Source organism: Phalangium opilio, unplaced genomic scaffold (assembly GCF_054372755.1).
Source record: "Phalangium opilio isolate 3A_F unplaced genomic scaffold, DU_Popi_V2 ptg000013l_1, whole genome shotgun sequence".
Classification (NCBI taxonomy): Eukaryota; Metazoa; Arthropoda; class Arachnida; order Opiliones; family Phalangiidae; genus Phalangium; species Phalangium opilio.
The window spans coordinates 6,260,352-6,273,521 of NW_028324148.1; the positions used below are offsets into that span (position 1 = coordinate 6,260,352).

Sequence of the window (13,170 nt, forward strand, 5' to 3'; positions counted from 1 at the left end):
GAGATAAAAATTACCCTTTTTCCAAGCTTGAGGGTGGAGCTAAAAAATTACCCTTTTGCCAAGCTTGAGGGTGGAGCTAAAAGTTACCCTTTTGCCAAGCTCGAGGGTGGAGCTAAAAATTACCCTTTTGCCAAGCTCGAGGGTGGAGCTAAAAAATTACCCTTTTGCCAAGCTTGAGGGTGGAGCTAAAAAATTACCCTTTTGCCAAGCTTGAGGGTGGAGCTAAAAAATTACCCTTTTTCCAAGCTTGAGGGTGGAGCTAAAAAATTACCCTTTTGCCAAGCTTGATGGTGGAGATAAAAATTACCCTTTTTCCAAGCTTGAGGGTGGAGCTAAAAAATTACCCTTTTGCCAAGCTTGATGGTGGAGATAAAAATTACCCTTTTTCCAAGCTTGAGGGTGGAGCTAAAAAATTACCCTTTTGCCAAGCTTGATGGTGGAGATAAAAATTACCCTTTTTCCAAGCTTGAGGGTGGAGCTAAAAAATTACCCTTTTGCCGAGCTTGAGGGTGGAGCTAAAAAATTACCCTTTTGCCAAGCTTGAGGGTGGAGCTAAAAAATTACCCTTTTTCCAAGCTTGAGGGTGGAGCTAAAAAATTACCCTTTTGCCAAGCTTGATGGTGGAGATAAAAATTACCCTTTTTCCAAGCTTGAGGGTGGAGCTAAAAAATTACCCTTTTGCCAAGCTTGATGGTGGAGATAAAAATTACCCTTTTTCCAAGCTTGAGGGTGGAGCTAAAAAATTACCCTTTTGCCAAGCTTGATGGTGGAGATAAAAATTACCCTTTTTCCAAGCTTGAGGGTGGAGCTAAAAAATTACCCTTTTGCCAAGCTTGATGGTGGAGATAAAAATTACCCTTTTTCCAAGCTTGAGGGTGGAGCTAAAAAATTACCCTTTTGCCGAGCTTGAGGGTGGAGCTAAAAAATTACCCTTTTGCCAAGCTTGAGGGTGGAGCTAAAAAATTACCCTTTTGCCAAGCTTGAGGGTGGAGCTAAAAAATTACCCTTTTGCCAAGCTTGAGGGTGGAGCTAAAAGTTACCCTTTTGCCAAGCTCGAGGGTGGAGCTAAAAATTACCCTTTTGCCAAGCTCGAGGGTGGAGCTAAAAATTACCCTTTTGCCAAACTTGAGGGTGGAGCTAAAAATTACCCTTTTGCCAGGCTTGAGGGTGGAGCTAAAAGTTACCCTTTTGCCAGGCTTGAGGGTGGGGCTAAAAATTACCCTTTTGCCAAACTTGAGGGTGGAGCTAAAAAATTACCCTTTTGCAAAGCTTGATGGTGGAGATAAAAATTACCCTTTTTCCAAGCTTGAGGGTGGAGCTAAAAAATTACCCTTTTGCCAAGCTTGATGGTGGAGATAAAAATTACCCTTTTTCCAAGCTTGAGGGTGGAGCTAAAAAATTACCCTTTTGCCAAGCTTGATGGTGGAGATAAAAATTACCCTTTTTCCAAGCTTGAGGGTGGAGCTAAAAAATTACCCTTTTGCCAAGCTTGATGGTGGAGATAAAAATTACCCTTTTGCCAAGCTTGAGGGTGGAGCTAAAAGTTACCCTTTTGCCAAGCTCGAGGGTGGAGCTAAAAATTACCCTTTTGCCAAGCTCGAGGGTGGAGCTAAAAAATTACCCTTTTGCCAAGCTTGAGGGTGGAGCTAAAAAATTACCCTTTTGCCAAGCTTGAGGGTGGAGCTAAAAAATTACCCTTTTTCCAAGCTTGAGGGTGGAGCTAAAAAATTACCCTTTTGCCAAGCTTGATGGTGGAGATAAAAATTACCCTTTTTCCAAGCTTGAGGGTGGAGCTAAAAAATTACCCTTTTGCCAAGCTTGATGGTGGAGATAAAAATTACCCTTTTTCCAAGCTTGAGGGTGGAGCTAAAAAATTACCCTTTTGCCAAGCTTGATGGTGGAGATAAAAATTACCCTTTTTCCAAGCTTGAGGGTGGAGCTAAAAAATTACCCTTTTGCCGAGCTTGAGGGTGGAGCTAAAAAATTACCCTTTTGCCAAGCTTGAGGGTGGAGCTAAAAAATTACCCTTTTTCCAAGCTTGAGGGTGGAGCTAAAAAATTACCCTTTTGCCAAGCTTGAGGGTGGAGCTAAAAAATTACCCTTTTGCCAAGCTTGAGGGTGGAGCTAAAAGTTACCCTTTTGCCAAGCTCGAGGGTGGAGCTAAAAATTACCCTTTTGCCAAGCTCGAGGGTGGAGCTAAAAATTACCCTTTTGCCAAACTTGAGGGTGGAGCTAAAAATTACCCTTTTGCCAGGCTTGAGGGTGGAGCTAAAAGTTACCCTTTTGCCAGGCTTGAGGGTGGGGCTAAAAATTACCCTTTTGCCAAACTTGAGGGTGGAGCTAAAAAATTACCCTTTTGCAAAGCTTGATGGTGGAGATAAAAATTACCCTTTTTCCAAGCTTGAGGGTGGAGCTAAAAAATTACCCTTTTGCCAAGCTTGATGGTGGAGATAAAAATTACCCTTTTTCCAAGCTTGAGGGTGGAGCTAAAAAATTACCCTTTTGCCAAGCTTGATGGTGGAGATAAAAATTACCCTTTTTCCAAGCTTGAGGGTGGAGCTAAAAAATTACCCTTTTGCCAAGCTTGATGGTGGAGATAAAAATTACCCTTTTGCCAAGCTTGAGGGTGGAGCTAAAAGTTACCCTTTTGCCAAGCTCGAGGGTGGAGCTAAAAATTACCCTTTTGCCAAGCTCGAGGGTGGAGCTAAAAAATTACCCTTTTGCCAAGCTTGAGGGTGGAGCTAAAAAATTACCCTTTTGCCAAGCTTGAGGGTGAAGCTAAAAAATTACCCTTTTGCCAAGCTTGAGGGTGGAGCTAAAAAATTACCCTTTTTCCAAGCTTGAGGGTGGAGCTAAAAAATTACCCTTTTGCCAAGCTTGATGGTGGAGATAAAAATTACCCTTTTTCCAAGCTTGAGGGTGGAGCTAAAAAATTACCCTTTTGCCAAGCTTGATGGTGGAGATAAAAATTACCCTTTTTCCAAGCTTGAGGGTGGAGCTAAAAAATTACCCTTTTGCCAAGCTTGATGGTGGAGATAAAAATTACCCTTTTTCCAAGCTTGAGGGTGGAGCTAAAAAATTACCCTTTTGCCGAGCTTGAGGGTGGAGCTAAAAAATTACCCTTTTGCCAAGCTTGAGGGTGGAGCTAAAAAATTACCCTTTTTCCAAGCTTGAGGGTGGAGCTAAAAAATTACCCTTTTGCCAAGCTTGAGGGTGGAGCTAAAAAATTACCCTTTTGCCAAGCTTGAGGGTGGAGCTAAAAGTTACCCTTTTGCCAAGCTCGAGGGTGGAGCTAAAAATTACCCTTTTGCCAAGCTCGAGGGTGGAGCTAAAAATTACCCTTTTGCCAAACTTGAGGGTGGAGCTAAAAATTACCCTTTTGCCAGGCTTGAGGGTGGAGCTAAAAGTTACCCTTTTGCCAGGCTTGAGGGTGGGGCTAAAAATTACCCTTTTGCCAAACTTGAGGGTGGAGCTAAAAAATTACCCTTTTGCAAAGCTTGATGGTGGAGATAAAAATTACCCTTTTTCCAAGCTTGAGGGTGGAGCTAAAAAATTACCCTTTTGCCAAGCTTGATGGTGGAGATAAAAATTACCCTTTTTCCAAGCTTGAGGGTGGAGCTAAAAAATTACCCTTTTGCCAAGCTTGATGGTGGAGATAAAAATTACCCTTTTTCCAAGCTTGAGGGTGGAGCTAAAAAATTACCCTTTTGCCAAGCTTGATGGTGGAGATAAAAATTACCCTTTTTCCAAGCTTGAGGGTGGAGCTAAAAAATTACCCTTTTGCCAAGCTTGATGGTGGAGATAAAAATTACCCTTTTTCCAAGCTTGAGGGTGGAGCTAAAAAATTACCCTTTTGCCAAGCTTGATGGTGGAGATAAAAATTACCCTTTTTCCAAGCTTGAGGGTGGAGCTAAAAAATTACCCTTTTGCCAAGCTTGATGGTGGAGATAAAAATTACCCTTTTTCCAAGCTTGAGGGTGGAGCTAAAAAATTACCCTTTTGCCGAGCTTGAGGGTGGAGCTAAAAAATTACCCTTTTGCCAAGCTTGAGGGTGGAGCTAAAAAATTACCCTTTTTCCAAGCTTGAGGGTGGAGCTAAAAAATTACCCTTTTGCCAAGCTTGAGGGTGGAGCTAAAAAATTACCCTTTTGCCAAGCTTGAGGGTGGAGCTAAAAGTTACCCTTTTGCCAAGCTCGAGGGTGGAGCTAAAAATTACCCTTTTGCCAAGCTCGAGGGTGGAGCTAAAAATTACCCTTTTGCCAAGCTCGAGGGTGGAGCTAAAAAATTACCCTTTTGCCAAGCTCGAGGGTGGAGCTAAAAATTACCCTTTTGCCAAGTTTGAGGGTGGGGCTGAAAAGTTACCTTTTGCCAAGCTCGAGGGTGGAGCTAAAAAATTACCCTTTTGCCAAGCTCGAGGGTGGAGCTAAAAATTACCCTTTTGCCAAGTTTGAGGGTGGGGCTGAAAAGTACCCTTTTGCCAAGCTTGAAGCATGGAACCAACTAACGCGTTACTTGGTTCCATGAAAGAACCCACTGTGCTTCTGTCCTACTACTCTTTTGGGCCACTCTGTATATCGAATTCCTTTGATTTATCGATGCCAAAAACCACATAGAATACACGAACAACCTGTCATAAGTCTAGGCTTACTTTCATAAGTGGATTAGTCTGGACCTTCAGTGTCGAAATATCTAATCTAGTTGTAACATTTTAGGAAGTACAGGAATAGATGAACCCGATTTAAACAATACAGCAGACTCCAGTGGGGATAGCGAAAATCCTCCCACAACAATTGCAAGCATGAACATGTCCAACCATCCTTCGTTAGCTGTCAGTTTGTTACGCCAAACCGAAGAGAAACTTTCAGACAAGAAGCAAGCGCTTCAAACATTTTCAAACTCCAACAACGATTCAAAGGTTTGGCTATTTTCTACTCTACATGTTAAATTAAAGGGAATGAGAAGCTCTGATTTATATAACAAAAGATAGAATTGATTTCTGTGAATTTAAAAATATCAAGCTTTTAATTAATTCTCCGATTTCTGCTGCTTATTTGGCCGCAATATGCATTTGAAAATGCTTCATTTCAAATTATTTGAAATCCACTTCTTATGAGTCTAAAACGTTTCCCGTAGACTGACGTCACAGATATAATTTTCCCCTTAGAGATGGCGCCACTCTCTCCGCTATCAGACCCAGAGTTTAGACTGGCGAGAAGCTCGAGTCGCGTATAGGATTCCCGCGCTTTTTAAATTCCCCCTCGCGTCATAGTGATGTCATCAAACGGGCGAACAAGCTCGACAAGACAAAATTATTGATATATATCGAAACTGATATATCGAAACTGCAGTTTTCGTGATTTTTCAATGTGTTTTAAAAATAGAAACTTTAGTTCAATTATATTAAAAACTTGATATTTTGAAAGTAGAGACTCGAAAGTGTAACATAATACAACTTTCGTGGGAAAATATGATATGAAATTGTAAATTCGCATTCCCTTTAAATGAAAATTATTATTCAACATTTTAGATGGTATCCACACTCAAAAGCGAGATAAAAGAACTTGAATCAGTTGTGGAGGAACTTCATCGTTACATAAACAGAACAAATATATGGGCTAATTATCTAGGTCTTTGGAGAGCCGCTATTGTAGAAATTAGAGTAAGTATCATTTGAAGCGAGACTTGGCTGTGGTTTAAAAATGCCCCTAGATGCTCCGATAGTCGAGGAATGGATAAAGAATGCGCGTGAGGAAATTTGTTTTCACTCTACAGGATAGGCAACTCCTAATCTCGAACGACAGCTTATTCTGTATATGCTCTGTTACAACATTGGTTGTCAGCACGCGTAAAAGTGGGTCTCTATGTAACGTAGCTTTGTACGTGCTGTCAAGAGACCAAAAACTTCAGGATCTTCAGGATTTAAAATATCCGCGAGTATTTTAGCTCGAGTGCATGCAAGGACCTCTAGGCCTTAGTTTCAAATGCGTGTGAAATTTCCTACAGCCAACTACACGTTTTTGAAACTAAGGCCTAGAGGTCCGTGCACTCGAGCTAAAAAAACTCGCGGATATTCTAAATCCTGAAGATCCTGAAGTTCTTTGTCTCTTGTAAGCAGGCACAAAGCTACGTTACATAGAGACCTAGCTTTGCGCATGCTGACAACTGATGCTGTAACAGAGTATATACAGAATAAGCTGTCGTTCGAGATTAGGAGTTGCCTATCCTGTAGAGTGAAAACAAATTTCCTCACGCGCATTCTTCATCCATGGTCGAGGGTTTAAACTGCACATATTTCTTAGAGTAACAAAATTACACATTTTTTGTTCAATATGTTTTATATCAAGTGCAATAAAACCAAAAATCTTTTTTGGTCTTAGGCTCGTGAAAATGAGCGGCCCCTTGACGTAATCCTTTTTGTCAAGCAAGAGCGTTCAAGCCCATCTGATCTTTCAGTTGAAAATTGGAACATCACTAGAACAATTAGTGATTTTCATTCCCTACATCAAAAACTTATAATTGTAATTATCCTTCTACCAAAAGTTCATAAGATATGTTCCATAAGTTTGTCACTGGTTACTGAGAGCTTGGTGAAACTTCATAGATTCTCGTAAAGCGACGCCTGGTAAGGCGCTGTCAAAGGCTTAGTACAAACTAAATAGGAAGATGAACTGCGAAACTGAGTGTAGTACTTCAATTCTCGCGTTGTTCTCTAGTAACTAGCTCAAGCTGTAAGTCTCCAGCATTACGAAGTATAGGTCAATGAGATACAATATATGTATTAAACCTAGAGTTACAATTCAAGTCGGCTTACCGCGAAACACATTGTTTTTATCAAGCACGTTTATCGAAACATGACAGCGCCATCTGTGAGCCTCAAACGGAACTAATTACAACTTTTACTTATTACTTATTTGCAATCCGAAACATCGTTATGATTTTTATTTCATCTATTTATTAGATTAAAAAGGACTAGGGTTTTTATTATTTAACTCGCGTATTTTACTTAACACGTTTAAAAAACTATCTTGACAGCTTGTTACGCAGATTATAGCAGCAGACGGTAATAAAAAAGTTCTTCAAGTGATTAATAGGTGGCGCCACCCGTATTTCATAAAGATTCATGCTCGACCAAAAAAGTGTGTCGCGTAAACGTCGATCTCGAGATCCCACGTTGTGACTCTAGCTTTAATACATATATTCTATCTCATTGGTATAGGTAGTGACATATACTTATGGAACATATCTTCTATACTTTCAAAAATAAAATCCTTTATTAAAACATTTTTCTTACAAATAGGCTGCACCATGGCTTAAGAAATACGATTTACCCAGCCCTAATAAACCTCGTTTTATGCTATTTGATCATGACACATATTTAAAGAAAGTGGAAGATCAGCTCCAAGCTTTCATATCAGTGAGTACATTGAAACGTTTTTATATATATTTAATTCTTATATATTAGAATATTTAGGTCAGTAGTATGCTAATGTATAGTCCCCTGGCATGGATTAACTAACGCTAGGGATTGTTAACCAACGTGTGTTGCTATGGCCAACTACATGTTCCGAATTATTCCTTGATTCCCCTCTTTATTCCCCCAATTTATTGGACCAAAACGGATGTAGATACAGCGCCATCTCTGGGAAAAAAAAATATTGTTTTTACGGATTTTAAAGATTTTGGTAGGATTTTAATTTTGACGTCATAGGACACGTGATATTTGGTCCAATTTTCTTATAACTTCCTGTTAGGGATAGTAGCTGCTGCTAGGGGGCGTTTGGAACATGCATGCGTTATCTTTTAGGAGGGAACTAACAATCCCTGCGTTAGTTCATACATGCTTAGTCTAGGGATTATTTTTCATGCTAGTTGGTTTTACCAAAAGTGGATGAGAGGAAAAGTATGAAAATGGCCAAAAGTCGCGAGTCATCAGAGTTTCGCCCTACGTAGTTGACCGTTTTATTGGCGTAGCTATACTGGGTCTGTTCACTCCCTTAAAATAGGTCTTGTGTTAATTCGCGATTACGCGGTTACCGTCGTCTGCTATTGCGTATGCTAGAACTTCCTCGATTTGTGTTTGGAGTCAGGACAGAGTAGCTGGTAATGTTTTAAAAGGTATTTGAAGGTATAATATGGATTTGAGTAAGGTTATCGAAGCAATAGAAGAGCACATAAAACTAGATACGTTTAAAACAAATCTCGGTAATTTAGCTATAGCGCGAGCAGCTTGCGTCGTGGTGCGCGTGATCGAGTGGGCTATGGTTAGACCAAGGAGGATAAATGTCTAAACTACTTTTAGTCGCGAGTTTGCAAGTCCATCAGTCACTAGTAAACTAAATAGTTATTGGCGAAACTTTGATGTCCGCGTTTTTTAACACAGGCTCTATGGCCATTGTCATACTTTCCCTCTCATCCACATTTGGTTTTACGTTCTGTAGTCACGAACTCATATTATAATTCCCTTCTGGTGAAATCTACTTGACTTGTATTTGATAGTCTTTCTTGCGGCGATGCGTACAAGTGCTGCTAAGTAATGGCGCTTTATTTGTATTTATCATGCAGGCAGTCCTAGATGATGAGAAATTGAGTACGAGTGAAGCTGTGTACGAATTTTTGGTCACTCTACCAGAAGTTGTCAAGAATGCGCTTCCACAGTCCAAAAAAACATCCAAATTTTCTATAATGCAATTTTTTAGAAGGTATATAATTTGAGTCTTAGTTAATTGCTTTCGGGAAATTATTATTATACTTTTAATTGAATAATTCCTGTTTTAGTTCTCAGGGAAGCGGACCCGATGACAGTAGTGATGATGAGCTCTTATTTCTAGATGAAGTGGACAGGTAAGATCAAGATGCTTAAAACCCCTTTAAATGTTCAATTAAATTTCTAGTCAGAATCTTGTGTCAGGGAGCCCTACAATTCCTATAAAATCCTATATTTTTGAATCTGTCCCATAATATCCTATATTTTTGAACTTGTCCCATAATATCCCATATTTTTGAACTTGTCCCATAATATCCCATATTTTTGAACTTGTCCCATAATATCCCATATTTTTGAACTTGTCCCATAATATCCCATATTTTTGAACTTGTCCTATAACAGCCTATATTTTTGAACCTGTCCCATAATATCCTATATTTTTGAACCTGTCCCATAATATCCTATATTTTTGAACCTGTCCCATAATATCCTATATTTTTGAACCTGTCCTATAATATCCTATATTTTTGAACCTATCCTATAATATCCTATATTTTTGAACCTGTCCTATAATATCCTATATTTTTGAACCTATCCTATAATATCCTATATTTTTGAACCTGTCCTATAATATCCTATATTTTTGAACCTGTCCTATAATATCCTATATTTTTGAACCTGTCCTATAATATCCTATATTTTTGAACCTGTCCTATAATATCCTATATTTTTGAACCTGTCCTATAATATCCTATATTTTTGAACCTGTCCTATAATATCCTATATTTTTGAACCTATCCTATAATATCCTATATTTTTGAACCTGTCCTATAATATCCTATATTTTTGAACCTATCCTATAATATCCTATATTTTTGAACCTGTCCCATAATATCCTATATTTTTGAACCTGTCCCATAATATCCTATATTTTTGAACCTGTCCTATAATATCCTATATTTTTGAACTTGTCCCATAATATCCTATATTTTTGAACCTGCCCTATAATATCCTATATTTTTGAACTTGTCCCATAATATCCTATATTTTTGAATCTGTCCCATAATATCCTATATTTTTGAACTTGTCCCATAATATCCTATATTTTTGAACCTGTCCTATAATATCCTATATTTTTGAACCTGTCCTATAATATCCTATATTTTTGAACCTGTCCCATAATATCCTATATTTTTGAACCTGTCCTATAACATCCTATATTTTTGACGTAGTTGAAGTTTCGTATAGTTAAGCATCAAAAAAGCTGACTTGCCAGTTTGATTAAATCAGATACATAGAGTAATTTAATGACTTTTTTTGGTAAACCTTATTAAATTTAGTAAAGATGACAAGAAGGACTCCATTGCCGAACCTCTTTACTCTCTCATTGGAGAAATTTTTGAACTCAAAGGGTTATTCAGCCTCTTCCGAAGAACTCTTATCACATTTGTTCAAATATCATTCGGAAAAACAATCAACAAGTTGGTACCATTCTCTAAGTTTCATTAAACATTTCCGCCTCAAAATCTCCCATAGAATCCACTGTACTTAAAGCCCACTACCCTTTTTGGAACACCCTGTAAGCATTTGTAGTATTGTCAAAAAAAAAAAGAAACGCTGGATTTAAAGGGAATGGGAAGCTTCGTTTGAAAACCAGCTCTGATTTATATAACAAAAGATAGAATTAATTCAAAAATATCAAGCTTTTAATTAATTCTCCGATTTCTCGTTATTTCGCAATATGCATTTGAAAATGCTTCATTTGAAATCCGCTTTTTATGAAAGGCTAAAACGTTTCCCGTAGGCTGACGTCACAGATATATTTTTCCCCTTAGAGATGGCGCCACTCTCTCCGCTATCAGACCCAGAGTTTAGACTGGCGAGAAGCTCGAGACGCGTATAGGATTCCCGCGCTTTTTAAATTCCCCCTCACGTCATAGTGATGTCATCAAACGGGCGAACAAGCTCGACAAGACTAAATTATTGATATATCGAAACTGATATATCGAGTTTTCGTGATTTTCAATGGATTTTAAAAAATAGAAACTTTGGTTCAATTATAATAAAAACTTGATATTTTGAAAGTAGAGACTCGAAAGTGTAACATTACGTAATACCACTTTCGTCATAAAATATGATATGAAATTGTAAATTCGCATTCCCTTTAATGTTATGCCATACTGCGGGATTTAGTCGTATCTCATTTGACAGTGAGGTACCCAGAGCTATAGCATGAAAATACTGTCCTGCATATGCATTATCTCACGCGATCATTTAAATCATGCGTGTTAAATTTATTTTAGGCAACTCCGCGAGACTGTGTCTTGGATCTCTTCCGAACCAATGTTGCACTACTACTTAACCCTTTTTAGGGATTCCCTCTGGAAGAATGGAAGGCCAGTTAGTCGAAGACCCGATCGTTCTCCCCAAGAAAAAGATGCTACTAAAAACAAAGCCAAAGCTGAACTCTTTAACAACATTCCTGGTACGTTTCAATATTATATAGAGAGCTTTCAGTTGGAGGAGGAGCTGAGTCTCGTGACATAATTTACGCCGCCATATTGGTGGGTTTGAAGCACTAAAGCAGCTGAGACCACCCAATATGGCTACGAGAAATGCGGTAAGACTTGGGAGGGTGTGACGTACTACTATCCCACCTGAAAGCTCTCTATTGTCCATGTATAAAGACAGGGTTCGTGCACGACCTCAGGGCTCCCAGCGCTTAGTGCACAAAAAATAATAGGTATTATAGGTCTAAAAGGCTAAAATTATAGGATATTTATAGGTCCAAAAATCATCAATTTATAGGTTCAAACTTATGTTATGTAAATTTTATACGTTTAAAATTACGAATTATTGGAGTTTTACAGGAAGTAACGAAGTATATTATATATTCGAGAGTAGACTACAACTTTTAAACATATTTATAAAAATATGATCATTATTTAATTTACTTGGGACTAGTAGTTAATAGTGTAGCAACTAAACTACCATGCATGAAATTTTTTATAGATAAGTACCTTACATTTTTTAATTATTTTAAATGTCAGGTACTTTTTTTTACTTTGGACTAATTCAGGGTTACCACGAAATTTTCAGATTCAAATTCTCTGACTTTTTCAGGTTTTGTCGGACTTTTATTACGATTTTCATTGACATGCTGTAACCTTCCGTAGTAATTAGGGAACCTCCTGAGTTTCTACTCCAGGGGTGTAAGGTTACATAGAGGATTAACACCCTGTGTTACCTCTGACCTTTCCCCGTACTATATAAGCATCGACTGCTTATCCTATTAAGTCAGTCATTCTCCACTACTAGAATGTAGTAGTATGCTCGAGCATAGGGCGTATTGCCCTGGTATTGGACTTCATCCATTAATAGTAATTATGTTAAGTTCTTTAATTGTATAATGCAAGTCGGCATTTAGTTATAATTTATTTATGATTTAGTTAGTTAATAAAGTATGATTGAATATAAGGAACAGTAGTAGTTATTCTTAGTATTAGCCAAGGCTTTTATGGCCACGTGCAAATGGGGCGAGTTTACAAATCTCGTAAGCGTGGTTACAATGCTTAGGCCCAACTGTCATTATTCTAAATAACTAGAGCGTTTAAATCTCCTTCTTGAATATATAACTTAAACCTTGAAGCGAGCTCCGCGATTTTTGTCAAACGTAATCTCGCTAAAATTTTGAAAAAAAATGAAACATTTTGGATTGTTTTTGAAGTTTCTCAGTGTTTTTAAACCAACATATCCAAAATATAGGTATTATAGGATAAATTTACGAATTATAGGTTTTTATAGGACCATCTCAGAATTATAGGTATTTATAGGTATTATAGGTACTCTGGGAGCCCTGCGACCTGGAAAACCTGGAAAAGTCAGGACTCGGGGAAATTTAAAATGGGCCTAAAAGGTCAGGGAAAAATATATGGGAGGGAAATTTTAATGGATAACATAATATCGAATGTGGATGAGAGGGAAAGTATGACAATGGCCATAGAGCCTGTGTTAAAAAACGCGGACATCAAAGTTTCGCCAATAACTGTTTAATTTATTAGAGACTGATGGACTTGCAAACTCGCGATTGAAAGTAGTTCAGACATTTATGCTCCTTGGTTTAACCATAGCCCACTCGATGACGCGCATCTCGACGCAAGCTGCTCGCGCTATAGCTAAATTACCGAGATTGTTTTAAACGTATCTAGTTTTATGTGCTCTTCTATTGCTTCGATAACTTTACTTAAATCCAAATTATACCTTCAAATACCTTTTAAAACATTACCAGCTACTCTATCCTGACTACAAACACAAATCGAGGAAGTTCTAGCATACGTAATAGCAGACGACGGTAACCGCGTAACCGCGAATTAACACAAGACCTATTTTAAGGGAGTGAACAGGCCCAGTATAGCAACGCCAATAAAACGGTCAACTACGGCGAGACTCTGATGACTCGCGACTTTT

The 13,170-nt window shown here is 38.3% G+C and overlaps 1 protein-coding gene across 2 annotated transcripts in view; it reads left to right on the forward strand.

Moving 5' to 3' along the window:
- Positions 1 to 13,170, forward strand: part of LOC149707953 (sorting nexin-25-like) — a 365,564-nt gene that overhangs the window by 350,523 nt on the left and 1,871 nt on the right. For both annotated transcript variants that reach the window (XM_089864197.1, XM_089864196.1), the window contains 8 exons: positions 4,712 to 4,914; positions 5,527 to 5,658; positions 6,377 to 6,517; positions 7,297 to 7,413; positions 8,562 to 8,698; positions 8,775 to 8,840; positions 10,044 to 10,184; positions 11,007 to 11,188. In XM_089864197.1, coding sequence (XP_089720323.1) covers positions 4,712 to 4,914; positions 5,527 to 5,658; positions 6,377 to 6,517; positions 7,297 to 7,413; positions 8,562 to 8,698; positions 8,775 to 8,840; positions 10,044 to 10,184; positions 11,007 to 11,188 — 1,119 coding nt within the window. The remainder of the gene's footprint in view (positions 1 to 4,711; positions 4,915 to 5,526; positions 5,659 to 6,376; positions 6,518 to 7,296; positions 7,414 to 8,561; positions 8,699 to 8,774; positions 8,841 to 10,043; positions 10,185 to 11,006; positions 11,189 to 13,170) is intronic.